Source organism: Plodia interpunctella, chromosome 20, assembly GCF_027563975.2.
Source record: "Plodia interpunctella isolate USDA-ARS_2022_Savannah chromosome 20, ilPloInte3.2, whole genome shotgun sequence".
Lineage (NCBI taxonomy): Eukaryota > Metazoa > Arthropoda > Insecta > Lepidoptera > Pyralidae > Plodia > Plodia interpunctella.
Genome location: NC_071313.1, coordinates 6525550 through 6552549, shown reverse-complemented (window position 1 = coordinate 6552549; position 27000 = coordinate 6525550). Strand labels below are relative to the sequence as shown.

General features: G+C 35.6%; 2 protein-coding genes across 5 annotated transcripts in view; both read right to left on the bottom strand.

Moving 5' to 3' along the window:
• Positions 1 to 19733, bottom strand: part of Ubr1 (Ubr1 ubiquitin ligase) — a 38495-nt gene extending 18762 nt beyond the window's left edge. Inside the window, exons 1-10 of one of the 3 annotated variants that reach the window (XM_053760150.1) lie at positions 19330 to 19733; positions 17194 to 17292; positions 6916 to 7064; positions 4726 to 4887; positions 3876 to 4030; positions 3444 to 3586; positions 2759 to 2855; positions 2502 to 2644; positions 1305 to 1418; positions 368 to 624 (exon numbers count right to left, since the gene is read on the bottom strand). In XM_053760150.1, the coding sequence (XP_053616125.1) occupies positions 368 to 624; positions 1305 to 1418; positions 2502 to 2644; positions 2759 to 2855; positions 3444 to 3586; positions 3876 to 4030; positions 4726 to 4887; positions 6916 to 7064; positions 17194 to 17282 (1309 nt within the window). In that variant the 5' untranslated portion in view covers positions 17283 to 17292; positions 19330 to 19733. The remainder of the gene's footprint in view (positions 1 to 367; positions 625 to 1304; positions 1419 to 2501; positions 2645 to 2758; positions 2856 to 3443; positions 3587 to 3875; positions 4031 to 4725; positions 4888 to 6915; positions 7065 to 17193; positions 17293 to 19329) is intronic. The other 2 variants (XM_053760149.1, XM_053760151.1) reach the window with 2 other exon arrangements.
• Positions 19734 to 20472: 739 nt separating this feature from the next.
• On the bottom strand, positions 20473 to 26757 carry LOC128678799 (uncharacterized protein). Of its 2 annotated transcripts, none has more exons than XM_053760608.2 (6): positions 26243 to 26756; positions 25290 to 25430; positions 24651 to 24770; positions 23437 to 23697; positions 22836 to 23027; positions 20473 to 22087 (listed from the first exon to the last, which is right to left on the bottom strand). In XM_053760608.2, exons 1-6 carry the CDS (start codon positions 26660 to 26662, stop codon positions 21899 to 21901), a joined length of 1323 nt encoding a protein of 440 aa, XP_053616583.1. In that variant the 5' UTR covers positions 26663 to 26756; the 3' UTR covers positions 20473 to 21898. The 2 variants fall into 2 exon arrangements, with proteins under 2 accessions (XP_053616583.1, XP_053616585.1); XM_053760610.2 differs by having other exon boundaries at positions 21954 to 22087; positions 22808 to 23027; positions 26243 to 26757.
• Between the last annotated feature and the right edge of the window lie 243 nt (positions 26758 to 27000).

Genomic DNA, 27000 nt, shown 5'->3' with positions numbered 1-27000 from the left:
TTGCTTAGAATATGTCCTGAGGATTTTCTAGACTTGATGCTTCATAAAAAAATCGCAAGTAAAATGAACCTAAGTTCCTAAAATAATATAATAAAACTAGTTTTCAAGTAATTCCGCGGGAAAAGAAAATTTTAGGTGTTTTTTATTTGCGCTACTTTCGAGGTACTTACGTACCCTGTCTAACAATAACGTAGCGTAGTATAATAACGTACTCGATCGTCAGCAAACACGGTTACCACAACGAGAACAAGAGATTATCCTGCTCTGGTTACTGAGATGACTCACCATTATTTAGCTTTGAGGACGCCATGAGCATGATCAGTCCTCCTATAATACCATATAAGACCATTTCACCGAGAAGACTCACCATAATTTCTGGTGAAGAGTATCGCCATAGCCCTTTTAGTGCTGCAGTCCATGAGGGTGGTGGCGATGAGCAGGCGGTGCCAGGCGGTCCGGGCCGCCTTCCACATGCGGAAGTCGTTCTGCATGACCGCCCCCGCCACCCCGCCCCCGCACAGCGTCCCGCCCCCGCCCCCGCCCCCGCCCCACACCTCCGCGCCCAGCGCCACCTGGCTCACCGTCAGCCGGAGGCTCGGCTCTTGGCTTACGAAGTTCTGTAGCCTGTTAGAGTATTCGTGATAATGTTCTTTGTCAGTTGTATATATTTAGATGATTCCATGAGAATTAGAACCACGTGTAGCTAATCGCAAAAGGTATGCACGGAGACATTTTTTCAAAGACATAGAGAAAACAATTTGCGTCTGAGTCTAGCACTGAATAAGACCATAATATCAGACATGGAAATCAAATTAACCGAGCTATCTTAACTGTAAAAAACTTTACTTACAATGTTTCACAATGGGATTTCAACGTCATTCAACTTGTTGATAAATGACAAACGAAAGAACACCGAATTCGTTGCGTGAAAATGCCAATGGTCAATTTTTATTACACAAATACATGTGAAAGTGTGTTTCCTTCTTTCACGTCAAAACGGAGCTTAAGGCGATTTCTGGAGAGCTGGATAGTGATAAGAATATTTTTGTGTCAGGATGTTTGTTACTCAAGCACACAAAATTTGCTGGACGGATTTCGATTAAATTTGGTACATAGGTTGAATTTTATTATTAGATAGCACAAAATATATTTTATCCCGCATTTTTGACGGAGGCGACAATAAACCTGATCAATTAAATTGACATTGTGTTTGCCTATTTAAATATATTTATGTATACATTTTTTTAACCAAGTAGCAAAATGTGTGTAAAATATAAAATAAATAATGACAACGTGGTACTGACCAGGTGAGCAGCTTCATGGCGAAGTGCTGGTGCGCGATGACGTGCGCGTGCATCACCAGCACCTTGAGACTGGGGCCGAGCCGCGACGTGAACCTTTCGAACATCGCCGTACATCTACATTCATTATCCGTTTACTACACACCCCCACCGATATACATTTTTGATTGATATTAAGTTTATATATAAATAATATATATATATATAAATAAATAAATGAATAAATAAATATTGCACCAGATATGGAAGTAATCAAAAAATCTTGTCGTTTAAATTTTATTTGTAAAACGTGTATTTGTAGTATGTGTGATTGTAGTATGTGTTATATTAGAAAAGAAAAATCATTCTGGCATGATATAGGGACCAACACTTTTTAAATGAGTATCTTTCGGCATTTCTTCTCAGCAGCGGTCGTTTCGAAATGTCAGTAGTTTGTAGATTTTTAAATTACTATATGTTATATAGAATTTGAGGTGACAAAGTGCCTGCGAAGATCTAATTTCTGAATAAATGACTTTATTTGAATGATTTCCACTCATTTTACCAAATTACATATACACAGTTTAGAGTTGTCATGAGCTGAGAAAAATAGATCCTACAGTGAGAAACACAAAAGTTTGTTAAGTAGACGGATGTGAAAATTCTGTAGCATTATCTAGTTGCATATACACTCTTGTTCTTTGAAGTTTTCAAATGTTTCTCGCAATATGATATGCTCTTTCACTCATTCCACCAAATATTATTTCATCAGCAGGTTTATTAAATAATCAATAAAGATTAAAACCGATGTGGGAGAAATATCTATAAATGTCTAGAAAACTGGCAACTTTTCATTTTATTCTCACTCACGTTGCGAGCGAGAAATACTTTATGCATTTTCACTCATTTCACTAAATTAAATAAAGGTTTACATAATAAATATAGTTTAAAAAATATATGGGGGAAGTATCTCAAATATCTAGAAAAATGGCAATTTTCACTTCTTCTCTTTTGTGTTTCTCACTCCCAATGTGAGCGAGAAGTTTCGCGAGAAGTTTCACTCAATTCTATTGCAAGGCTAGTAAAGCAGATCAATATATTAATTTATGTTTTTAACAAGGACAGATTGTTAGTTTAAAATAATGTTACGATAATAAAACAAATATAAACAACACAAAATGAAAATCAAATAAATAAATAAAAATATGCAAAGATACTCACGCCTCGATATCCGTCTTCAGTTTATCACAAACTTGGAAGGAGTTACACTTGACGAGAGCTCGACCTTCGCGGTCGATGAGGGTCACAAGTTCAACAGAATCTCTATGGTTGCACTTCAACACGCGGTTCAGGGTTGTTATCACCTGAGAAAAGTATATGACACAGTGAGAAACACGAAAGTTTGTAGATGGATATGTGTGTACTTTAAGCAGAATTTAAAATAAGTCCCATGTTAAAAATATCCCAAAAATGACAACCTGTTCAAACGTGTGAGTTTCGTCGTTATACAAAACGGTGCAGTAACAATCTGGCTGGTCCAATATTTGCAATAGATCACGTTCGTTGTCCTTCAATCTATAAACAAAAAAAAAAAATAATATTAATTTAATATGACGTAAATTATATGCTTTTTACATTTAACCACCGCAATATACCTACTTCCGCTTGTCCTACAGAATGGAAATTCTCTACGTCGCTTCATTTTCGATGTCAATGCATTATTATGATAAGCATGAGGTAACTCCTCAACGGTTTAAAGCAAGGACATAATATTTTTGTCATACTTTGAATGCATCAAGATTTCCCTGACAAGTGTCATTAATTTTTTTTTCACATGATTTTTTTTTTCATGTCTTTTTTCACAGATAATGTATACCTGTAATCATTGGACAAAAGTGTCAGCGAAGGTTAAATTTCTGAATAAATAATTTTATTTGAATGTTTTCACTCATTTTAGCAAATTTTAAATAGATATTCAACACGCGGTTTAGAGTTGTCGTGAGCTGAGAAAAGTGTATCCTACAGTGAGAAACACTAAATATTGTAAATTAGACGCATGTGACAGATCTTTAAGCATAAACTGCGTGAAGAAAATTGGCAACCAGTATGGAAGTTAACTCAAATGTTCATAAAAATGGCACAGGAATATAGAAGTATATATACCTGAGATCATTGGGCAAGCCCGGGGCGTGGTCGTGGGTCAGCAGCCGCAGACAGTACGAGAGGATGACTGACGATACAATCTTCATGCGTTCCAACACTTCTTCACTTATGTGCGTGTGGGGTTGAGACTCTTCTCTCGGCGCCTGCAATTGGTTTATATTTTAAAGGAGAAGCAACAGCATACAATCTTAATACTAGCCAAAGACAAGATTATAATAAGTCAATTTAGGGCATTCACCTTTGACGTGAAAAAGTGCTTGTGATTGTTCAATTTCCGAATAATTTTCAGTTTTAATAATAACTATTTATTAAAAGTCAAATTTATATTCCGGCCTCCGTGTCTTTCCTCCTCCATGCCCCCTCCAAGGCCTCCGTGTCGCCGCCATCTTGTGACGCGCCAGTACCACACTATGTCACAGCTGCGGCCCTCACCTTGTGTAGTTCGCAGAAGGGCTCCCGCTTCCAGGCCTCCGTGTCGCCGCAGTCGCAGCAGCCGCCGCCGCCCGACTGCCCCATCTTGTACTTGTGGTGGCGGTGGGCGGACACCTTGAAGCACTCCACGCATAGCACGCAAGTGTTGTCCATGCCTGCGAATATTTCCATAGATTTATTACATATCGAGCTAGTTTGTGTCAGAGAATTAATAAATAATAGATAAATATATAAGGACAAAATACACAGATTGGGCTAGCCTTAAAACTTAGCTTAGCTTATAACTTACTTTGGAAGTTAGAAACTTGTGTTGTGGGATACTAACTCAACGATACTATATTTTATAACATATACATATATAGATAAACATCCAAGAACTGGGCCAATTCAAATTCAAATTCAAATCATTTATTCAGAAATAAGACCTTCACAGGCACTTTTTCCCGTCAATTTTTATATTAAATAGTTATTTCTCACAAGCTACAAACTACTGGCATTTCGGAATAACACAATCGGAAAAAGATAATTTTCCATCATGACCCGACCGGGATCGAACCCAGTACCTCTCGGTTCTGTGTGGCAAGCATTTTGCCACTGCGCCAAATATAAATAAAGGTTGCCTGGAAGAAATTGCATTAGCGATAAGTCCGCCATTGCACTCATTATGTTTGAATATCTTGTTGTAATGTTGTAACTTATAACTCCTTTGTGGACGGTTGCACCGTCACCGTAAAGAGTTTATCTATCTATCTATTAATATCAAAGAGAATAAATATTAAATTCATAATAAATATCAAATTAATTGTGACAAGGACAGCGGTGACACGAGTGGGACAGCATCATAACATACCGCACTCTCTGCAGCTGTAAGCGGGCTCTCCCTGCTTGAACACTTTCCCGCAGAGCGTGGAGCGCCGCGGCGGCGGCTGGGTGCCCTCGCTGGAGCCCCACACGAACTGTTCCATTGGCTGGATCAGCAGCTTCGACGCTAGCTCCTCGTCGAAGGACCAATCTGAATAATATGGATACAATAAGTGATGTATGTCATCCGAAATTGAATAAAGAATTTTGAATTTGAAATACAATGAGCAACGAAAATAGTCGTTAATTTAGATTTTATTTAAGTGTCTTACAAGGAGGATCAAAAGGATGGCTGTAGAAGCAGACATGGAAGTCATCACAACGACAAAAACAATTCTTAAATTAAAAATATGCATTCGGTATTAGACCTAAATCATTGCAATACTAATCTTATAACTAATGTTATAAATGAAAAAAGTAAGTTTATTTGTTTGTTACATCTTTATCTCATATACCGATCTCCTTGAAATTTTGCTTACATATACATATGAATAATATATAATGCAATTAAGATAACAGAAAAGTATACAAGTTATCTTTAATCTCTGAAAAAACGCACTGTTACCGTGCCAAAATCACGCAGACGAAGCCGCGGGCAAAAGCTATTTTAATATTATAAGTATAAATGCAAAGAAAACAATAAAAGGCAGCAGGTTCTTTTAAAAAAAGTTAAGAAGCTCAAATAGGAGGTGAAAGATTTTATGAAAACAATAAATTGTTATTTATTAAACTAAATTACAAAAAGGATGGATTGGCATTGAACGCCAGCAATCAATAACATTGCGTGCAGTACAATCACATTTTCAAAACTAATTATTTCATTAATTATTGGCATTTATCTTCCATTCAAACAAACAGGAAAGAAAGTTGAATCACTTAAAATTAACTATAAAGATTCTAACAATATTATATCCTTAAACATATTATACAAATGTCCTCCTGTCGCGTCTGTCTGTCTGTATGAATGCGAAAAACTACCGGACAGATTTTTGTACGGTTCCCACTAATAGATAGTGTGATTACTGGGAGGGTTTAGTTGTAAACAAATATTATGGTACTATCCGAGCGAAGCCGGGACGGGCCGCTAGTTTATAATAATACTATTGAGAAATCATTAAGATACCATTTTGATTTTAACCTCAGCAGAATCGACACCACCGAGTGAAAGTAATTTTAATTACAGATTACACTAATGTAAGTACATAATAACTATTTGTCTGCGCCAGTGACTGAGCGTAATCTAATTATATTGTCTGTGATATTTAAACTGGGTCAAGCCTTTTATGGATATAGGACCTTACCTTCCCGCTTGTGATTCAATTAAGCTACTATTTATTGAAACTTGATTGCACTTTAAGTGTAGTACATTTTAAAGCATGGGTCGCAAAACCATAATAAATATTTCTCAGAAATCACCCTATATATACATATAGATAATCAGATTTAATTAAAAATAATTGAAGTTCAGGATTCGAACCATCAACAGTAACAACGTGAATTCAATGGTGTTTACCGCTGAGCTGTCTACTCATATATTTGATTGACGAAATTTTAAATGGGATTATTCGTTATTTCTTTTCACCCTCATTTAACTAAAGGTGAAATTTTAAGAAATCCTGTAACACGAGTTTCATTATTTTTGTTGCACAGCATTTATAATTTTCAAGTAGATCGGTAAAGATTTTAGTTATATTTTCATACAAACGTTTACCCTTTTGGGGGTCGAATTTTTAAAATTCGTTTCCTTTCTGAGCACCAGGTAATAACTTAAAGATGCTGCCCAAATTTGGCGTTTATAGCTTCTATGGTTTAGGCCGGGCGTTGATTAGTAAAAAACGCGTGTTCTTTTATATATATAGATAGACATTATCTGTATAATTTTTGACGCTGTTGCTTTTTCAGTGTTACTGGAAATTATTATTATTCACTAGCTCTTGCCCGTGGCTCCGTCCGCGTTAATTTTCCGGGATGAAAGGTACCCTATGTCCTTCTCCATACTTTAAACTACATGTATATAAAATTTCAGTTGAGTAGATAGAGCGTAACGAGGTAACAAACAAATAAACAAACAAACTTACTTTCGCATTTATAATATTAGTTAGGATTAGGATACACCGAATATGAAGTGAACATGGCTTGACTCCCTTTCGCCTACTCAGAGTGAGAAATAGAAGCTCACCCAAGCAAGTCCTGTTCGGCTGCGGCGAGTATATCCTGGGCACGGTGACTCGCCAGTGGTCCTGAAAGTGTGAAGTCGCGAGCACCCCCTCCGCCACCTTGGATCGCCATAGCTCGACCACGGCGTCTGCGCGCGCCGGCAACGTGAACCTGGCGGCGATCGTACGGTTTTCACACATTTATTTCACTTGACAGTTTGAGAAACACTGGCTTAACAATACAACTGTAATGGTTTGGTATTTTTTTTATATTAAACTTGAAGAAAAAAGTTGTTTTATTGTTAATTAAAAGAGTTCTTGTCAACTGACATAAAAGCTACGATGTATATTATGTAGGTATAGTCAGAAGTATTAATACAATGGAGTAGTAATTGGTAAATTTTCCTTTAGTTCACAAGAAAATTCTTATCGCAAGTGTTATTTGCACTCCAATTACTTCATTATGTCACTTCAATTAAAATATGTATGACGGATTAATTATTTCTGCTGTAACCGAATTAATGAGAAACTTTCGCTGTTTAAAATTTAAATTTAAACAATAATAAAACACTATTTTAAGAAATACAAAAACACGAAGTCACTATGACCTTATACACAAGACTGTTTAGGACAAAAACATTTATAAATATAGACTTTCAAAATCAAGTTTATATCGTGTTTCCGCATACTAGTAGTTTACAATGAGATTCTATATTGACATCATACTATATTGATTCCTTGATAGTTTTAAAGGATATAGTATATTAAACTTTAAAACTCGATCTAAATACGTAAGTTGTATTACAACGCGCGCATCTCACAATAACATTAGATTCTTTTTAAACATTCCATGTTCGAATATGATTTAAAAATCGCGCGTTTATAATTTTTATTTTTCACAACTAACGCATCGGCCAGTAAACAACATACTGGCCGAAATTCCGTTTGGCGCGAAGCCATATTGAGAACACATACATCTATTTATAAAAAAAAAATGCACGGGGGAAGTGAACTCTAAGATTTTTTACGACAAAAGGTACCATTAAGGATGGGCACTAACCTCACATCAGACCATTACCTTGCACACCAGTAAAACTGGTATCACCAGTATTATTATTGCACATTCATTTGGTGCATCTTAATATATTGCACACATTTGTGACACCCTAAAAAAACAAAATTGTGTTTTTCTTGGATGGCTATTTTAAGCCAATTTTTTTTTTCGTTAGATAAGTACCAATGATGCAACTCAAAGATTAATTATGAATAATTATCGAATGATATCATTATGTGTCGGGTATAATAATAGATGCCAAAAACCGGTCTTACTCAATGATAAGACAGGCTGAAGCCAACCAGATCAATTATCATCGCATTTTTTTTTCTTTTTCAAATTTATGACATTTTAAATCCGTAGTGGATCATTAGACTATAATTAAGCAGAATTGGCACAGGCATTAACCTCTCATGCGAATCTCAATTTGTAAAGAACATCATAATTCATTGCTGCTATTTGGGCTGAAGATATTACTCCCATTTCGCCGCAGTCGGGAAAGCTAAACGCATAGAATATTTTTGTGTGTGGGACGTTCCCACCCACGTTCGTCGTTTAACGCCGTTATATACGAAAATAAACTGATTTTAAACAAATTTGCACGCCGTCATTTCGTGTCTATCTATTTCTTATATTATTTGTGAAGAACAATTCGCACATTATTTTTTTATCGATTGAGTTATTGCTAATACTTGATCATGGATTTAGTAAGTACTTTACTAATTCCATGTACACGACACAAGTTGACACATTACTACCTACCGCCATCTAGCGGTGGAAGCAGGGAATTTTCCCAATTTGGTTTTTATTGTTGGTTTACGCTATTCCATTGATCTTTGCCTCTAAGCGTTGTCTGGATTATCGCTTTAATTAAAATACAAAATTTGAAATTTTGCCTGTGATTTAACAACCACCAACATTTATCTGATGTTAACCCTCTCCTGGAATGCTGATGTTGCCCATACGGAAATGGCCTACATCAAGTATTTTCCAAATTCCTTCCCAAAGTCCTACAAATAGATACCTAATTAACTTTTTGGGACCGGGAAAATTCAAGGCATAAATCCGTTCATATGTTTATCAGCTGTCAAATATCATATCGCAGTCTTTCTTATAAAAAAAAATTACGTTGTCAAAATCATGATTTTGGTGAACGAGGGGGCCGTAACACAAGAAAAATTAAGAGTGTAATTGCTAACACTAGTGTCAGTGACACATTTTATCAAATCGTCTTAAAGCATCAGCATTTATCTTATTTATTTATTTTTGTTATTGAAATACAACGGTAAATGTGTATTCTTTTACAGTATTTATAAAAGGAAGAAAAAAATCTTATAACAAAATTACATTAAAACATTTAAAAAGAAATATAAAAAACATTATTTTAGCATTTTTGTAGCATGTCGCAGTGTGTAATGGCGACCTTACGTGTGACATTGAACTCTTTACGCAAGGTCTCTTCTAGGGGAAGAGTGACTTGATGTCTCTTCTTGTCAACAAAACTGGAGATTTGCCAGCGTCCGTTCTCAATGTGCATGGGAAACATTTCTTTTAGTCTCTATTATTGTAGTATAAGTCACGTCTAGTGACATGTCCATTGATATAATTAATTAGGTGCAAATTATTGATTTGAAGAATATTATTAAAAATATAAAATTTTAATCTGACTGAATTTTAGTACGGAACACCTAATACGATTTATTCAATGAAATACAATAATAATTCTAGATTTTTAAATCATGGTATAAAAAATATTTTATATTACGCTCTATGTTACTACTACGTCGATGTTTAAGTACATATGCAATAGTATATGTACTTAATAATATATATATAATATATATTATAATGTATATAAGTACATGTACAATATCCGATCTCTGTTCATGTCAGATGCTTCAAGGAGACATGAATAAAATCTGACACCAGTGTCAGCAATAATGCACTCGTAATGAAAGAAGACTGTAAAACAGTTTTTTGTCAGCATGGCAGCTGATAGGCGACAGTGTCATTCCTAAAGTGGGTTGACGTCACGAAGACAGCCGGTCGTAAAATTACAGCCAAATTTTCAAAATGGTACGGTTATTTTCTGGCGGTGACCCTGGACTTCACAGCCTAACAGCCTGGAACGTAGTCGGGAGAACGAGAGAGGCAAACGAGCTGGCGGGTTTGACGGTAAGCAAACACATCCTTAGATGCCAGAAACCTGATAACAGTCACTGATGCGGTGCCCAGTTCGTGGCCTAGGGTCATTTGCCGCAGTGCCCTGTAATCACACCGCCTCTCTCACCCTTCAAACCGGAACACAACAATGCTAGCAGCTATTTGTCGGCTGAAATGGATGAGAGTGAGGTACCCATGCAGACGACCTTGGCACCAATTGTTAAAAAATCTTGTTTGTTTTAATCCCGAGTTCAATAAAATTGCCACATTTTTTTTTTCCATTATTTTTGTTACCGCGTGATAATTTTGTATAAGTGGAAAGATTTGTACGAATCAAAATTTTAACGCAGGCATAAAATACAAATTCCTCGCTGTTATATCTCAAAAACTGTTGAACAAACAAAAAAGAAAGTTTTATTTGACTTTTTGAGAAAAAAAAAACTGAGAAATCTCAACAACCATCGTAATTTTGAAAGACATATCTAATCTATGTACATTTTGCACTATTATTACAATAAATAAAGATTCAATGTATGTCATAAGCCTAAATAGGGTCTTAATAAGGGTCCGCTGCGCCGTGTTTTGAACAGAACATTGCTCTAAAACATAAACAGGAAACAACAATTTCACAACGATAAAACACCTTCGGTCACGCCCCTTTTTTATGTTTTTGAACAGAACATTGTTCAGAAACAATTTTATCGTTGTAATTTATGTTTTTGAACAGAAAATTCTGTTCAAAACATCGCGCAGCGGACCCGGCTTAATATATAGACAAACAGCAGTCCTACCATCAACTTTTACAGAACGATTCCAATGCAACTCAGTTCAATTTAGGCACCTAAAATGAATCGCATTCAGACTAAAAATTTAGTCGATGGTACGAATTTGCGATGCAATTCAGTTTAGGTCGTAAAGTGTGTCGCGTTAAGAGAGAGAAACGTGTGTGGCTATCATTTCGCGATTGATATCATACTGATTTATCAGTACCGCATTAATTAGTGTAATAATAGAACCTATAGATAAGGGCAGATTACATAAAAGTAATTATCATCTAATCAATAAATTCTAATTCAATGGTAGATAAACATTTGGCACGCTTCGATGTATACTTATATAATATCGACTAGCGTCTCGTGTCCCGGCTTCGTTCGGGAAAAATCATTATAAAACAAGTAGCCTATGTTACTACTGAACTTTTCATCTCTGTGTCAAATTTCATCAAAATCGGTCAAGTAGTTTTTGAGTATATTTGTTACAAGCGCAAAAACATTTTTTTTTCTCTTTATAATATTAGTATGCACGTACGGACCGCCACCTAATCTGGCAGTTTCGGAGACTTATTGGAATTTATAACCACACTAGCTTCGCCTCAAGGCTTCGCTCCCGTGGGAATTTCAGAATAAAAGGTACCCTATGTGTTATTCCAGGTTATATTCTACCCGTGTACCAAATTTAATAACAATCAGTCCAGTAGATTTTGCGTGAAAGGGTAACAAACATACACACATACATCCTCACAAACTTACGCATTTATAATATTAGTAGAATTGTATAAACGTGACTATGCCAATAATGCATTCGATCGATATGAAGATTCATGTCTTTGAATATTTTATTTAAATAGCTATAAATAGTGTTAATATCGGTTTTAACCAATAAACTCATTTTACGCAATTTCATTCAGTAATCTAATCTTCAGGAATAATTACACTAAGAGTCCATTTATATTTCAAAAATAACAAAAGACACTTTGATGCTCCCTGTTTCGTTCAGGGCTGTGACGTCGCCAGGTCCAGGAGTCATAGACGTGTGCCACTGCATCGTCACTACACGTGTAAGGCGTTGACATTGTACCGCCTTATCTGCGATGGAACGTGGCGGTGTTTCCTGATCACCAATATGGTAATATGGTTGGCGATTTATTATTTATTAGCTGTTTACTCCCGGCTTCACCCTCTCACGAAGTTATTGTTCCGCAATGAAAGGTTATGACCTTCTCCATAGTTCAAACTACATATATGCAAAATTTCAACAAGATTGCTTGAGTAGATAACGCGTGAAGAGGTAACAACAAACAAAACAAACTTACTTTCGCATTTATAATATTAGTTGAGACTAAGAATTTTTGCGGCCTGTGCAGTCTTCGCGGTCAAAATCATAATATTAGGTACACACAAACAGTCAAAAGTCAAAAACACATAAACCTACGCAAATTCATTGCAAACTCGCTGCTTTTACCGCGACATAGAGGTATATTTAGACAGGCAGGGTAACTTGATGTGCTGTCGACTGTACTTATAGCTAAACCTATCTCGGGAATCACAATATCTATTTGTAAAAACCATACAAAAAACAGGTTTTTTAGGTTATATAGACACGCAGACGCGACTTCTATTTACAAATGTTAGTATTTGATAGTTTTTCTAATTTTAGGTAATAATGACTATATATTTATTCTTACTCTTTTTAAAAACTAGATTACTAAATAATTGGGCGGTAAGTTGTCGTATGTCATGTCAGGTGCCTAAAAGCAACTTCAGAAAGTCAACACCAGTGTTAGCAAAATAAGTCTGCAAACAGGTAATCAATATTATATAAAACACAATATATTATTTTACATGCAAATGGGCTATTTTACTCCTTGCTTTTGATTTTTTAATTTTGATAATCCTAACCTAGACAACATGATTGGTAAAATGCTTCAAAGACATCCTTGGTACATTGACCTCGCCAATAGATGTCAACAAGAAAAAACGAACAATGTCTTTACGGTATCTTTAAGTACATAAATTATTGCATTTAGTCTGAACCAACAGTTCAGATTTTTAATTTTTTACCTTCATTCCTAAACTCAAACATCTTTATTGCTGTAACTGTGTAGTACAAGGTATAGATGTCACTCACAATACAACAGTTTCAACAGTTTACCCTTACAGCCATGCAATATTTACACGCGTTAAGTTACACTTATAACACATACTACGTTCTACATATAGGTATGTACAATAGGTACTTACAAATGAAACTGTTTGAACAACTTATAAGTGATTTGTCTTAATTGCACACGATATAATTATTTATGGAATACATACCTACTTATTTACTCTCGTAAGGTACAAGTACCTATTATACTCATAGTATTCATCCTAATTGTTGAACACATGGTCTAATAACCAGGCCTTAAGCTTAAGTTTGAATAAGTGACTATTTTGGATACATTTGATATTTACAGGTAAATGGTTAAATACATTTATTCCAGAAATATAGGCACCTTTTTTATACACTTCATTATTTACAATGGGAAGATACAAATCATCTTTATTTTATATAAATTCTTTGGTTATACCGGAGATCCATTTTTTTTGAAAGTATAACTTATTATTTCGAACAAATATACATAATTCAAGTATATAGATATTAGTTAATGTTAAATAGCATAGACATTCGACATTCCTATGTTCGAAACATAGGAAAACATCGTATTGTTCAAGAGATAAAAATCATATTTATGATAAATTTCACATTATATTTCATCCGAAATTGCGGGTTTGTAGGAATTATTTTCAATATTCAGGAATCACTATCAACAGTATAACAAAAAGTCGCTTGCCGCTGTTTACGCCTATGCTTGTAACTTTAAAACTACACAACAGATTTTGATATGGAATTTTTATATCTAGCGTGATTCTTGAAGAGGGTTTAGGTAAATATTTGTTATGTCTAGTTAAAATAATTCCCGAAAATTAATACATACCAATATTTGGTTACCTACCACACAGTAAGCAATATTAATTTTCATCACAAGTACAATAAAAACAGGATATTTTAATCCATTGTTTGGGAAATAACAAGAGTTGTTTAAACCAAAGCCTTTTCATGTAAAATATTAATGAGAATCTTATAAAACGGCGCACATTTGTTGAAGATTGATTACTATACAAATACGATACAAAACCATTCAACAGTTTCGATTGTCTCATAGGTAATAATATTATGGATAGCATTATCACATTTATTTTTATTTGCAAACAGCCTTCATTTAATATGTCTATACATCCTACTAATATCTATGCGAAGGTTCGAATGTGTGTGAATGAATATGTTTAACACATAATTATGCAAAATCTACTAGACAGTTTTGGATGAAAGATACTAAGGCTTACATAAATTGTAATAGCAAATAGTAAGTACTTGTCATCTCGATTTTTTTACTGTAGTTTGACTCAGAATGCAGTTGGTACATACAAATAATATAAATCAGCTATAGTCTTCAGCTCCGCCCGGCGGCGGTAGCTATGTTTGACCTCTGATCATTTACTATATCTATGCCAAATTCAATCAAAATCGGCCCAGTGGTTTAGCCGTGACAGCATAACTGACAGACTTTAGAAGGGATATGGATGTGAAATTGTTTTCGTCCTTCTGTCACGTCAAAACGAGAACATTGGTCTGAGGTGAATTTTTGTGTGGAGATAGTTGAAGAGCTGGAGAGTGACATGGCTAATTTTGCGTGCAGAGTCGCGGTCATCAGTTAGTCCTACTAACATATAAATGTGAAAGTTTGTGAGGATGTATATTTGTTACTATTTAAACGCAAAATCTACTGTACAGATTGTTTTGAAATTTGGTACACGGGTAGAATATAACCTGAAACAACACATGGGGTACTTATTATCGCGAAATATCCACGGCAGCGAAGCCCCCAGGCGCAGTTTGTAATAAACAAATCCAACACAGATTTAGTTAGTTGTGGAATAATAAAATTAAAAGAACATATCAGTCACGATGTTTAATTAATTTAGTCTAGAGGTCATATTAGTATATTTTGAGAGTTTACGTGACAATATCATACGATACGGTCGGTCATTGTGCCAATTAAATGTTATCTTATTTCTTACTAATATGATTATGCGAAAGCGTGTGAGGATAGTTAGATGGTTAGTTGCTTAGAGGTTCTGTTAATAGAGCCTAAATAACTATTCCAACTGAACCGACAGAAAACACTAATCCTTTATTCATATAGTTTAAGCCACGGACTAATGAACTCTACAAGCTTTAAGCTAAAGTATATTTTGTTGCTAAAGTATATAGTTTGTTGTTCTCAGGTTATATTACCGGGTCATGTCGCAAAATGCGCACTAGGGTCAACGCCAAATGAAATGAAACGGCAATGTGTGGAACTATCATCAGTTAATGTATGATTTTTGATAGAACAGAATTCTGTGGAATTGTTTAGAATTATGGAACTATTCATCAATTTTCTTAAGGAGTCATTTCCAATATCAATCATTCATGTAATTGACATTACCACAGTACAGATTAATTATAATAAAGTCAGATAGTAAAATTAATTGTTGTCTTTGTTAAAATTTAAAAAATGGCAATGACACCGCAGCCGCAGCGGTCGAAACCCTCTGAGAAACACCCTCCTATACCCATCAGTGGGTTCATGTAGGCTGAATATGATGATGGTGTTGAACTATCAATACCAGTTCGGCCACATTGATGTTGTCAGCGATTGTGGCGTCTCATTTAAGAGGAAATTCTGGTTGATGGATTGTTTCATTGAAGACAGCCACAATGGTATTCCATTGTTTGTCGCTAGTTAAAGATAATTGTTTTGGGTTTTGAACAAAGCGAAGGTCAGTATCGGCGTTACGATAGGGCACGGTTGGGCGATCACCCAGGGCAATGGGTATAAAGGGGCGCCGCATATGTTGGCGCGGTTGCAGTCTGAATTTCGGGATACTTTTTTCTTTCTAATCTAACACTTTCTATTCTGACTAACACTGGTCTCAGTTCTCTTTCAAGACGCCTAAAGGCATCTGACATATTATGGGTCACATCATAAATGCTCTTCCGAATACGCTTTTGTACAACGAAGTAGATCATTTCGGACAGCATCAGGTCTCAAAAAATCCGACTTCAAATTAAACATAGAGGGCGCTTTAGAAATCACGTCGCGGGCTCCTGTAGTGCTAAAGCCGACACTCAATAATTTCAATAATTTGTAACTTTACTAAACGAGAATCGCAGTATTTATCTAAGAAAATACTTAATGCAAATGCATCTGAGCTCGTCAATGAGCTAATGTTCAGTTCAAAGGTTCAAACGGCTCATACACTGTATGAAACACACATCAAGTTACCCTTCATGATCCTCTATTGCGCGATAATAGCGGCGAGTTTGCAATGAATTTGGGTAGGTTGTGCTGTTGACTGTACTACCTATATACTCCTACTAATCTTATAAATGTGAAAGTTTGCGAGGATGTGTGTTTGTTACTGTTTCACGCAAAATCGACTGAATTTTTATGAAATTTGCTAAACCTGGAATAACACATAGGGTACCATTTATCCCGAAATTCTCACAGGAGCGAACTCCCGAGGCGAAGCTAGTTATTCATAAAGTGGTGTTACAAGCGTTCATAGGTCGCGGTGACCACTTCCCATCAGATGGGCCTATAGGCCTGTTAACTTGCTTAATATAATAATTAACGTACAAATATATGATTGAAATCGGTCATCGAATCGAAGTGAGACGCAGCGAACCAATCACATTGCTCCATTGTGACGCAACGACAACCACACCGCGCCTTTTAATAAGGCGAAAATAGTTTTACATCTAATGAGAGTAACTAGTTGATAACAATTTCTAAATTCTCGATTTATTGCATCCGACGCAGTACAAAATGTGATAAAAACGTTAGAGAAACTTGCGGCGCACGCGCATACTTCTTTATGCCTTGTATGCAATAAAGTTACATAAGTACCGATTCACTGAGAACAATGACTAACACTACACTGGTAGAAATCAAATTGAATCGAATCACGTCATATGATTTAGATGTAAAATGTCATTTCCAATAGAAAATTTTAACATAATATTAGATTGAATTTTGATTTTTTTTATTTGATTATCTGTGACTTATCATAGAGAGACCTCATTATTAGAGTACTATGCTCTGGTGTATAAATAAATAAATGATTGATTGGAACTTTGAAAGTATATATTATTTGAAAGTCTAAACTTTCTTGTCAAACTTAGCCTTGTCAAACCTAGCTACGCCCACGTGCCGTACCTGTCAGCTGGCAGCATGTCAGGCGCGTCGTCCTCCATAGACTCGTCACCCACCTCCACTTCCAGCTGCACGGGCGGCGGCGAGCTCATCTCCGGTCACCTGGAACAAACATCGTCATGATAAACATTGAAGGGATCAACACTGTTCAAATGAGTTTCTTTCGGCATTTCTTCTCAGCAGTGGTCGTTGCGAAATGCCAGTAGTTTGTAGCTTGTGAGAAATAACTATTTGATATAAAAATTGAAATGAAAAAGTGCCTGTAAAGGTCTAATTTCTCAATAAATTATTTGAATTTGAAACACACTATTGGCAAACAGTATTTTTTATTCTACCAAGCAGGCAAACTGTTTGCCAAACTTTTATCATTTCTACATACAGTCAACAGCACATCAAGCTACCCAAATTCATTGCAAATTCGACTCTATTAAAGCGGCATAAGGGTCCATAAATTATTACTTGATGCGGGGCCGACATTACTGGTATATTTTCATCTTTTTTTATTATAATCGTTAAATTTTCTGTTCCTCAATGTCATTAATTTTAGTAAGTCTGTATATAACAAGAATATTTGTCACTTGTTTTGAATGTGATTCATTTCATTTGTCAGCATCAGCAATACCTGGTAATTACGGTTAAAATCTTACTGATTGCTAATTTTCCTGCTATTTTATTAAGTACCAAATTAAAATTTAAACAATGTGGCTGTGACATGAGAAACTATAAGAGTATATCCGTATTTGCCATTTGGCTAAGAAACCCTGAAATATTGATTGGCAGCAAGTATAATTTTTGATTTGTTTTGTTGTTATCAATGGGTTATAGTTGCCAGATAAGACCTAATTAACAATTAATATGCAACATTATAACAAAAATACCATTGTTTGCCAACAATATAAGTATTCTATAACATCCTATTTTATTGATATTACAAATATATTTATATGTCTCAGATAGTCTGTGCTGCAACCATTATGTGTATTATAAAATAAAACAAATATTTTAAAATTATTTCAGTCTTCCAGCTTCATAAACTGGATTACTAACCTTATGCCTGTAGAAATAAATCAACGACATTACAAACCAGACTGAAATATTCAGGTTTCTACAACATATAAGTTTTCCTAATATGAACACTTTTAAAAATAGACTTGATGAATATTTGAAGACACAAGTGCAGTGATATACACACATCAGCTTTAAGCTGCTAGTGTATCAAATAAATAATAATAATAATATTTTTTATATTACATATTCCTAGATTAATCATCAATCAAATTCAACATATATAAAAAAAGTTGTGGAAACAACAATTCTAAAGGCTGATTTACATAAAGTTAGTAACACGGTCGGAGACTCACTCTATTCCCATTCTGCCTGTCAAACCAATGGCTAGAAACTTCCTTTATATAAATATGTCTTAATATATGATTTGAATATGCCTGATATGCTATGCCAAATTCTATTAATTAATGAGAATGACTCAATTAAATAGATAACAATAAACAGGTCATCAATCACACTGTTCTTTGGACTACAAAGAAAATTAAATAGAAATATGTAATAATATAAACCGGGAACTGGGAGCAAACGAGAAATACATGAAAATTTAGTCACGATAGTTTTGGATTAGTAAAAATATTGACGAATTGATAAATACAAATAAAAAAGAAATCTTATTGGAATTTCTTGATGATGCGTAGAATCTTAAATATGAATAAGGTACATATCTAAATAACATATACCTATAAAAAGTAATAACACTTATATTCAAATAGTAGTAATATAGCTACCTACCTTTAGTTTTAGAGAAATCCTTTTGTTTTTGTTTTCTGGGAATTGATTACTTTGTTTTTTTTTTTCTACACCAAACAGGAAATTAAAATGCTAATTTATACTTTCAAATTTCACCAATATATTTTATGTAAACTTCCAATTGTTTGTCCTGCTCATAAGAGTCTGGACAGCAGGCTCATTGTAAAAATGGGATACATGGAGGAGGGTCTACCTATATCCAGCTTAAGTGAAATCAGATGTTTCAGGTAATTGTAGAAAAATGTAACCTTACTAAACGTGGTGATCAATTTCGATGATTACACGTGCGACGAAATATAAATATAGGTAACAAAAGAAACACACCTCACCTTCACTCTTCAAAAACGTTAACTCATCCAATACACTTTGTGTGGAAACTCCGATGCGATACGGAAACACACTCAAGACTATGTATGGGCTCCAACAGCTGGATAGGTACCATCAGTTTTCATGTGCAAAATAATCACGAATGTAAATTTTCACAATTTTCACATTGGCATAGATCCACGGAAAAAATGACATTTCATCACAACGTGATTGTTTCGTGAAACATGAAATATGTGAAAGTCATCGAATTTAACAAAGAAAAAAGTCGTTAAATAATAAAATTGCAATAGATTGTTTGTTTAATTGTTATTTTCGTGGAATTTTTGAAGAACAAAAATAAAAATACGCAATCTACAAGCAGATGATCGACTGCGCAGTGCACAGATTAAAAACTTTTCTTTTCTGGAGGGAGAGAGCACGGCTGAATGGAAGGTGCAGGCTTGTTAACGTTACACTTGTAACGTTAAATAAAAGTAAACGTATTATACGTTATAACTAGAAACGTTGCAAATGAATTATATTATTATAGAATTATTCAAAGAAAAGTCAAAACATATGTGGCGATTTTCAATATAATAAGATTTACCACACATACATTAATATACACATATACATAAGCTACACAGCTAAAAATAGTGTTAACGATATTTTATCGGTCAAGGTTTTTATTTTCTTGTGTTATGGCTCCATCGTTCCCCAAAACCACAGGATAAGAACATTGCATAATTTCTATATCTGTGGCCATAGCAATGATTTTTACTATGTCAAGGTTGAGTTCTGAGAGGTTGAGAATATTTAGCACGGTATACCTAGTAAAAAGGTATTAGAATAATAATTTTAACAAAATATTAGAGTTAGACAGTTTGCCATGTAACTGAAAAACCGTACGTGTCATGTCCGCAAACGCACTGTCTGCGCGTTCTAGGCTTGTTAGTTTCTCTCGTGAGTCGATCATAGCGCCATCTGTCCATTTGATTTTTATTTAATGTGGCTGACGTTTCAACGACCTTGTAGCTACATTACTCATTAAAAGGTTCGTGCGAATGTACAAAATATATAAAAGATGTATATAATATTATGTACAAAATAGTTACTAAAAATATATCCATGGGAAACTGAGAATTAATAAAATGTAAAAGATGTAACAAAACATTGATTTATTCGTAACAAGTAATTCAACTACTAACATTAATAATAATTACAATTTGATTGTTTAATTAAAGTATATTAGCAAAGAATGATCTTCGAAACTTTAGGTTGATGTTGGAACTCCATGCATTTTCTCTCTTCTCTTTTCTATTGCGTTAATTCGGGTCAGATTTTATTCATGTCGCCCAAAGGCATCTGACATGACTTTTACGACTACAGCTACAGTATGTTTTTGTCTCTTTCTGTCAATGGCAAATATTATAAAACGCTAATTATGTTTTGTCACTATTACACTTTATAATTGTTGCTAGATGATAATAGTCAATGGCTATTGATAGTCTGAAAGAATCGATAACGAAAAATTATCAATACGTCAGGATGAGGCAAAACTATCGATTGTTTTGCCTCATATCGATAGTTTCATACAAAATCTTTACATAATATAAAACAAGGTCCTCCGCGGCGTCTGTGTCAGCGGTTTTCACTAATACATGCGTGATTCCTGATATATAAATAGGAGCGACATTGCCTTTTTCTTTAAACAACCAAGTTATAACTATACCGTACACTTTATGATCATCACATGTCTCCTAAGGACCGACATTCCACTCACCTTTCGCTCAGAAAACTGCTAATGATACGAGAAACATCAGAATTACGATTATCTATCAGCACTAGATAATCGTCTTTGAAAAACTCATCTAGAACCTCGATGTTAATTTTCATGGTCGACCATCCATAGAAAATCTATCGACTTTTTACAACACTAGCAACTTGATGAAAGGTATATTGTAAAGGCTGAGTTACACCAAGCGAACGAGTACTCATTCTATTACTGCTCTGGTGGGCGAAGTGCGGGTTTGCATTTCACTTCTTACCATCCAATCGATTCGAAATGAGACGCAATGAACTAATCACATTGCGCCATTGTGACGCAACGACAACCACACTGCATTGTGATTGATCCGCAGCGATTCACTTCGATTCTACGGTGAGAAGTGAAATGCAAGCATGCACTTCGCTAATGGTTGTCCAAGCCTTAAGTGTAATGGCACCTTGAGGGAGCTCCCTGCTCACTAGCGCCACTATCGAATTTTCATCAATTTATTTATATTAATTTGCCGAAACTAAATAAATACCACAGGTATGACTATGATACACTAGATAGATTAAAATAAATTGGTAAAAATGTGATTGTGGCGCTAGAATTCGAATTGACCTATAGAAACACTTATATAAACGCAATGTACAGTCAACAACACATCGAGTTGCGCTGCATGAAACCCTATGGCGCGGTAATAGCGAAGAGTTCGCAATTAATTCGGGTAGGTTGATGTGCTGTCGACTGTACTGTACACGCATTCGCGTCGGCGTTCGGCGTTAATGTCGTGTCGGCATTAAATCATATTTATTATAACTATGACTCGGGAGGCGGTGCAGTTGAGAAGCCCAGCGGTGGGTATTTCTCCAGGATGGACCCCATCGTGGAGGGGTAGTAGGCCATGAACTTAAACCTGTCGCCCATCTTCTTCGGGTCTACTAACATCTCGTACGCACTCTTGAGCAATTCTTTGGCTTCTTCTGTCTTGGCGTGATTGAGTAAGACCTGAAATTTGACACTATTACTAATATTCTACCCTAATCCCTAACGTACTTAAACCTGTAATAGGTACATTTGAATAAGCTAGAATATAACATAATAAATAAATATTAGGACAAATACACACAGATTGAGCTAGCCACAAAGTTCGAGAATTGTGTTATGGCCATGAGATACTAACTCAACGATACTATATTTTATAACATATACCTACATTATATAGATAAACATCCAAGTCCCGGGCCAATAAGAAAAAGATTGTTTTCCATCATGACCCGACCGGGGATCGAACCCGGGACCTCTCGGTTCAGTGGCAAGCACTTTACCACTGCGCCACGGAGGTCGACAAAATTGAAGAAGAAATAAATTGGCTTAAATTGACAACGTTGGTTTATTCAGTTCATTGTTCCAAGAATCTCTCATAAAATTTTTGCGATGCCATAACGGTAAAAAATCGAACGATCAAGACTCAACTGCAATCCAGCTGAAGTTATTAGTGCGATTTTTTCTATCATTATCTGTTGTTATAAACGTACTAATTTACCAGCCCCCCCACAGATAATGCTGTGCGATCAAAACGGTTAAAAAAATGGAACGATTAAAATTCAACTGCAATCCAGCTGGAGCTACTAGCGCGATATTTTCTATGATTGTCTATGGCGATCATAATCCTACTATTTTATTAGATTATGCAATATCAACCAGTGACGTCAAACTGATCCTCACAACTTCAGCCGAGACAGGATTGTCTGACCTGCAACCTGAGTTCAGCTTGACACCTCTTCAGGAAATCCATCTGCTTGACAGGCCCCATGACGATGGCGTAGTTCTCAGCCGTGGGCGTCCTGGAGGCCGCTATCCGCAGCTGCTTAAAATCCACGTCGGCCGTCAGGTCGCTGGCGCCGGGGTCTTCTAACGGGTCTACCACTTTGTGCTTATGGAAAGCCTGGAACCACATTTATTTGTTTACTAGCTTTTGCCCGCGGCTTCGCCCGCGTAAATTTCCCACGGGAACCGTTATATATTCTTCTCCGTAATCTATGTCCTTCTTCAAAAAGTCAACTTATCATGTATGGATCTGTAGCCCTCTATATCAGCGAATTTATTAATTTGGGTAACTTGATGTGTTGCTGACTGTACACAATGATCTACTATTATTATAATGCGAAAGTTTGTGAGGGAGTGTGTATGTATGTACGTTACTCTTTGACGCAAAATCTACTGGACCGGATGTTATTAAATTTGGTAAACGAGTAGAATATAACCTGGAATAACACATAGGGTACTTTTTATCCCAAAATTCCCACGGGAGCGAAGCCACGGGGCGCAGCTAGGAAAAATAAAGAAAAAATTACCCTAAACGTATCTCCCTTCTCGCCTTCATGTCCATAATCAGCAATCAACGCTATTCCACCGAACTCGTCGACCCTCTGAGCCAGCTGGCGCGCGAGGCCCAGCGCCCGGCCGCTGACCTCCGCGTGAGTGCGCGCGCCGGTCTCCAGCGGCGGCCTGATGAGGGTCTTCACTGCGCTGGTCTCCTCGGCAGATATCCTGTACCGCAGTTTGCCTACTGAATCTAAGTCTATTAGGACTTCTCGCCAACCGTTTTCTGTTTTCTGAAAAGACACACTTTGTAGCTGGGCCGGAGTCTTCGCTTGAGAATTTCGGCATAAAAAGTAAGTTCTATTCATTCCGTCTGCTAAGTATCACAGGCAACAAAATGATTCATAATTCCTACAGTTGAATTTCGTTTGCACCCCCCGCACCTCAGTCCGCAGTGGAGTACGCAAGGCGTGAGGTGCGGGGTGAGAGGGCCTCTCTAATTATACAATCTCATTAAAGTGAATGGTGTATTTCACGACTGTTTGAACGCGGCGTTTCATTAGAGTCGCATACTTTTTTTAAATAAAGAATTTTTTTATATTAAACATTTATAAAATTAACACTGTACCAGTACTTTACTTATTTATAAAATAGGATAATGAAATTGATTACTGTGTATGGTACAATTTAATAAACACTAATGATAACCCGCGGCGGCGTTCAAAACGCTCGTGAAATTCACCCTAAACTGTTTATTACATATTCTGTGTCGTATCATTTATTCCAACCATGTCATGACCAGATGGTTTTAAACATGATGGTTTTAGCATAAATAGCAACTGACCCAATATTATTTGTCTAATATTATTGCTATCTCTTTCATCTTTTGTAACATTAGCAAAAGACAACAATATTATTAGATAAAGAAATAGGATGGATGGACTGCGCCATGGATCATGAGCTAGATGGCGCAGAGATTGTGCAGTAGTGGCAGTTACGTACCTTCACGACCTTCAGACCAAAAATATATTATCTCAAGCCATCTCCGCGCTTCGGAAGTCATGCTATTAGTCCTTATAACTCCCCAATACTCATTAGAAATGTTTTTAAATTTCCTAACCTAACCTAAAAGTTAATTATGCCACATTTACTCGTATGCCAAATTTCAATTACGCCTTTGATCTATTATGCCAAAATATTTTATGCTAAAACCGAAACTAACAGGTAAATTTTAAATAAATTTTACCTCAAACTTGTGTATAGGCATAACGTCAAAGAACTCATGTGCGATGTACCAGGAAAAGTTGTTGGGGACCTTTTTTAGATCATTGTACCAGTACACTTTCATTCCACTTACTGTTTCACCCTGAAAATTAAAAAAAATAATTTTGAATCGGACAATCTTTATAAAATGAATGTTGCGTTCGAGGCTGTGATTTATTTACTTTTCGGGGACGCCTGTGCGAGCACTAAACGGGTGATCAGTCCTCCCATAGTGGGACTATTTCACCCTCACTCTCACTCGGGGCACTCGGGCTGTGATACTGTGGAGTCCAGGGTCAGTGTAATAATAACCTAGAAATTTTGAAGTTTCTGATGTGATTTTACAATGTTATTGTTGTACATATCAGCTACCTAGGCTGTATCCATTATACAATGTCCACGGAGAAAAATGGAGTGGTCCTATTCTAAACCAAAACTACACTCCACAATTTAAATATTTTAAGCTATCAGTAATTTAGTATATTTTTTTGATCATGAGAGAAATGGCGTGGTCCTACCCTAGGCTGTAAGTACACTACACTGTAAGTACACTCCACAATTTAAGTATTTTAAGCTATCACTATATTTTCTTGTCCGTACAAAAAAAATTAGAGTTTCTTACTTCATAATGATAAGGTGAGTCTAATTCTGTAGGTCTGTGTGATATACACAGTCGGGTTGCCTGAAGCATCTGCATCGTCTCCGAAATCTCAACCAAGTGGAGGCTAAGGTTGGTTGCATCGTATCCCACACGGCTGAGTACCTGAAATTTTTAGATAGAATTACTTAGGAGAGTGCACACCCGCAATAAATGACCACCATCTGATTTATATCGATTAATTTTATAAGTAAACATAACAAATTATATAAACATACTTGAAATTAATTTAAGTAATATAGGTATCATAAAAGTTATTTGTCATTTTATTAGATTCATCAAATATAAGGTTATTCAAAGACAAAGACAAAGATTATTTATTTGCAAAAACATGAGTTTAAATTTTTTTACAATGTGATGTTAAAAGAAGAACTTAATTCCTTAATCTACAAGTTTCATGTCCATGGGTATGCGAATTTAAACGGAGCATGCTATCATCCCACAAAACAAAATCAAATAAATAAAAGCAACCAAAATTAACTATATTTTTATCTGAGTCTATCATTAAAAAAAAATCTTTCAAATTATAATAACATTTATCAATCAGTAAGGACCTGGGGTGCTTTTTAATTTAAATTCTGATCTTTATATTGTTGTGGAAATTTGTTTTAAATTTTGGGTGCCATACATACAAACTTTTACTGAGTAATGCCATTTTAGAAGGGTGTAAACATAGTCTATAATTATCCTGATGATTTCTTAACACAACATCACAAAGGCGTGGGAATAAATGAGCATTACATTTAACAAATATTGCAACCTCAAGTATGTAGAGAAAAAAATATGTGGTATATCTACTTTCCTGTGATTTTAATTAATGCTGTTCAATAAATATGTTGGTTCACTAGGGAATAAACTGCTGAGAATAAATCCTATCATCTCAAGAATAAAGAATCTGCATCATGAAACCTACTCACCCTTAACATATCAACCAAAAGAGTCGCTTTTCCAGGTCCCAGTTCAACAATCTGCAGAGGCTTGCCAGGTCCCATCTTCTGGGTCTCTGAATAGAACCAAATACCAAGAATCTCACCAAATAGCTGAGTAATTTCGGGTGATGTTATGAAGTCACCCGCACCTCCTATAACCTCTTTCTTCAAGTAATATCCCTCAGTAGGATTCGTTATAACAATGTGCATATACTCCGCGACAGTCATAGGACCATTCAAACGAATCTTTTCCTTTATAATATCCATTATTTTGGGTGCAGTTCCTGGTGCCGGCATTTTCAAAGTTTTCGGATCAGGACGTTTGATAATTTTATAAGTACCGATACCTCTAGTGAATAGAGGCGGTAATAATTTATTACAGGCGCGAAATATGTTATGCGAATTCATATTTCAATGTTATTTATTTTCAGATTTTTTGTAAGCAATATTATTTCGATTTCAGTCTTTTGATTTGACTTTGAAGGAAAGAAAAGAACAGATGTTTCATATGTCAAAGTCAAAAACAGCTGATGATGTGATTGACATTTTTAAAATTTTTGATAAAATCTGGGGATAGGCAATTTATATTAAAAAGTTTAAAGCGGCACTATTTCTTTTATGGTTGAATTGGATCTTGAGGACAGCAGGCTGGGCATGCACTGACTGAATCACGGAATAATAAACTTTATTTTTACGTGCACTGAACTAAGGCGGAATGAACTATGGTGGAAAGGCGAACGCTCATG

Excerpts from the sequence above, each read along its gene's own strand:
- LOC128678799 (XM_053760608.2), bottom strand. The coding sequence starts at position 26,662 with ATGAATTCGCATAACATATTTCGCGCCTGTAATAAATTATTACCGCCT. Across the intron at positions 23,698-24,650 it reads TGCCTATACACAAGTTTGAG|AAAACAGAAAACGGTTGGCG; the intron begins GTAAAATTTATT and ends GTGTCTTTTCAG. Across the intron at positions 23,028-23,436 it reads AGAAGGGAGATACGTTTAGG|GCTTTCCATAAGCACAAAGT; the intron begins GTAATTTTTTCT and ends ATGTGGTTCCAG.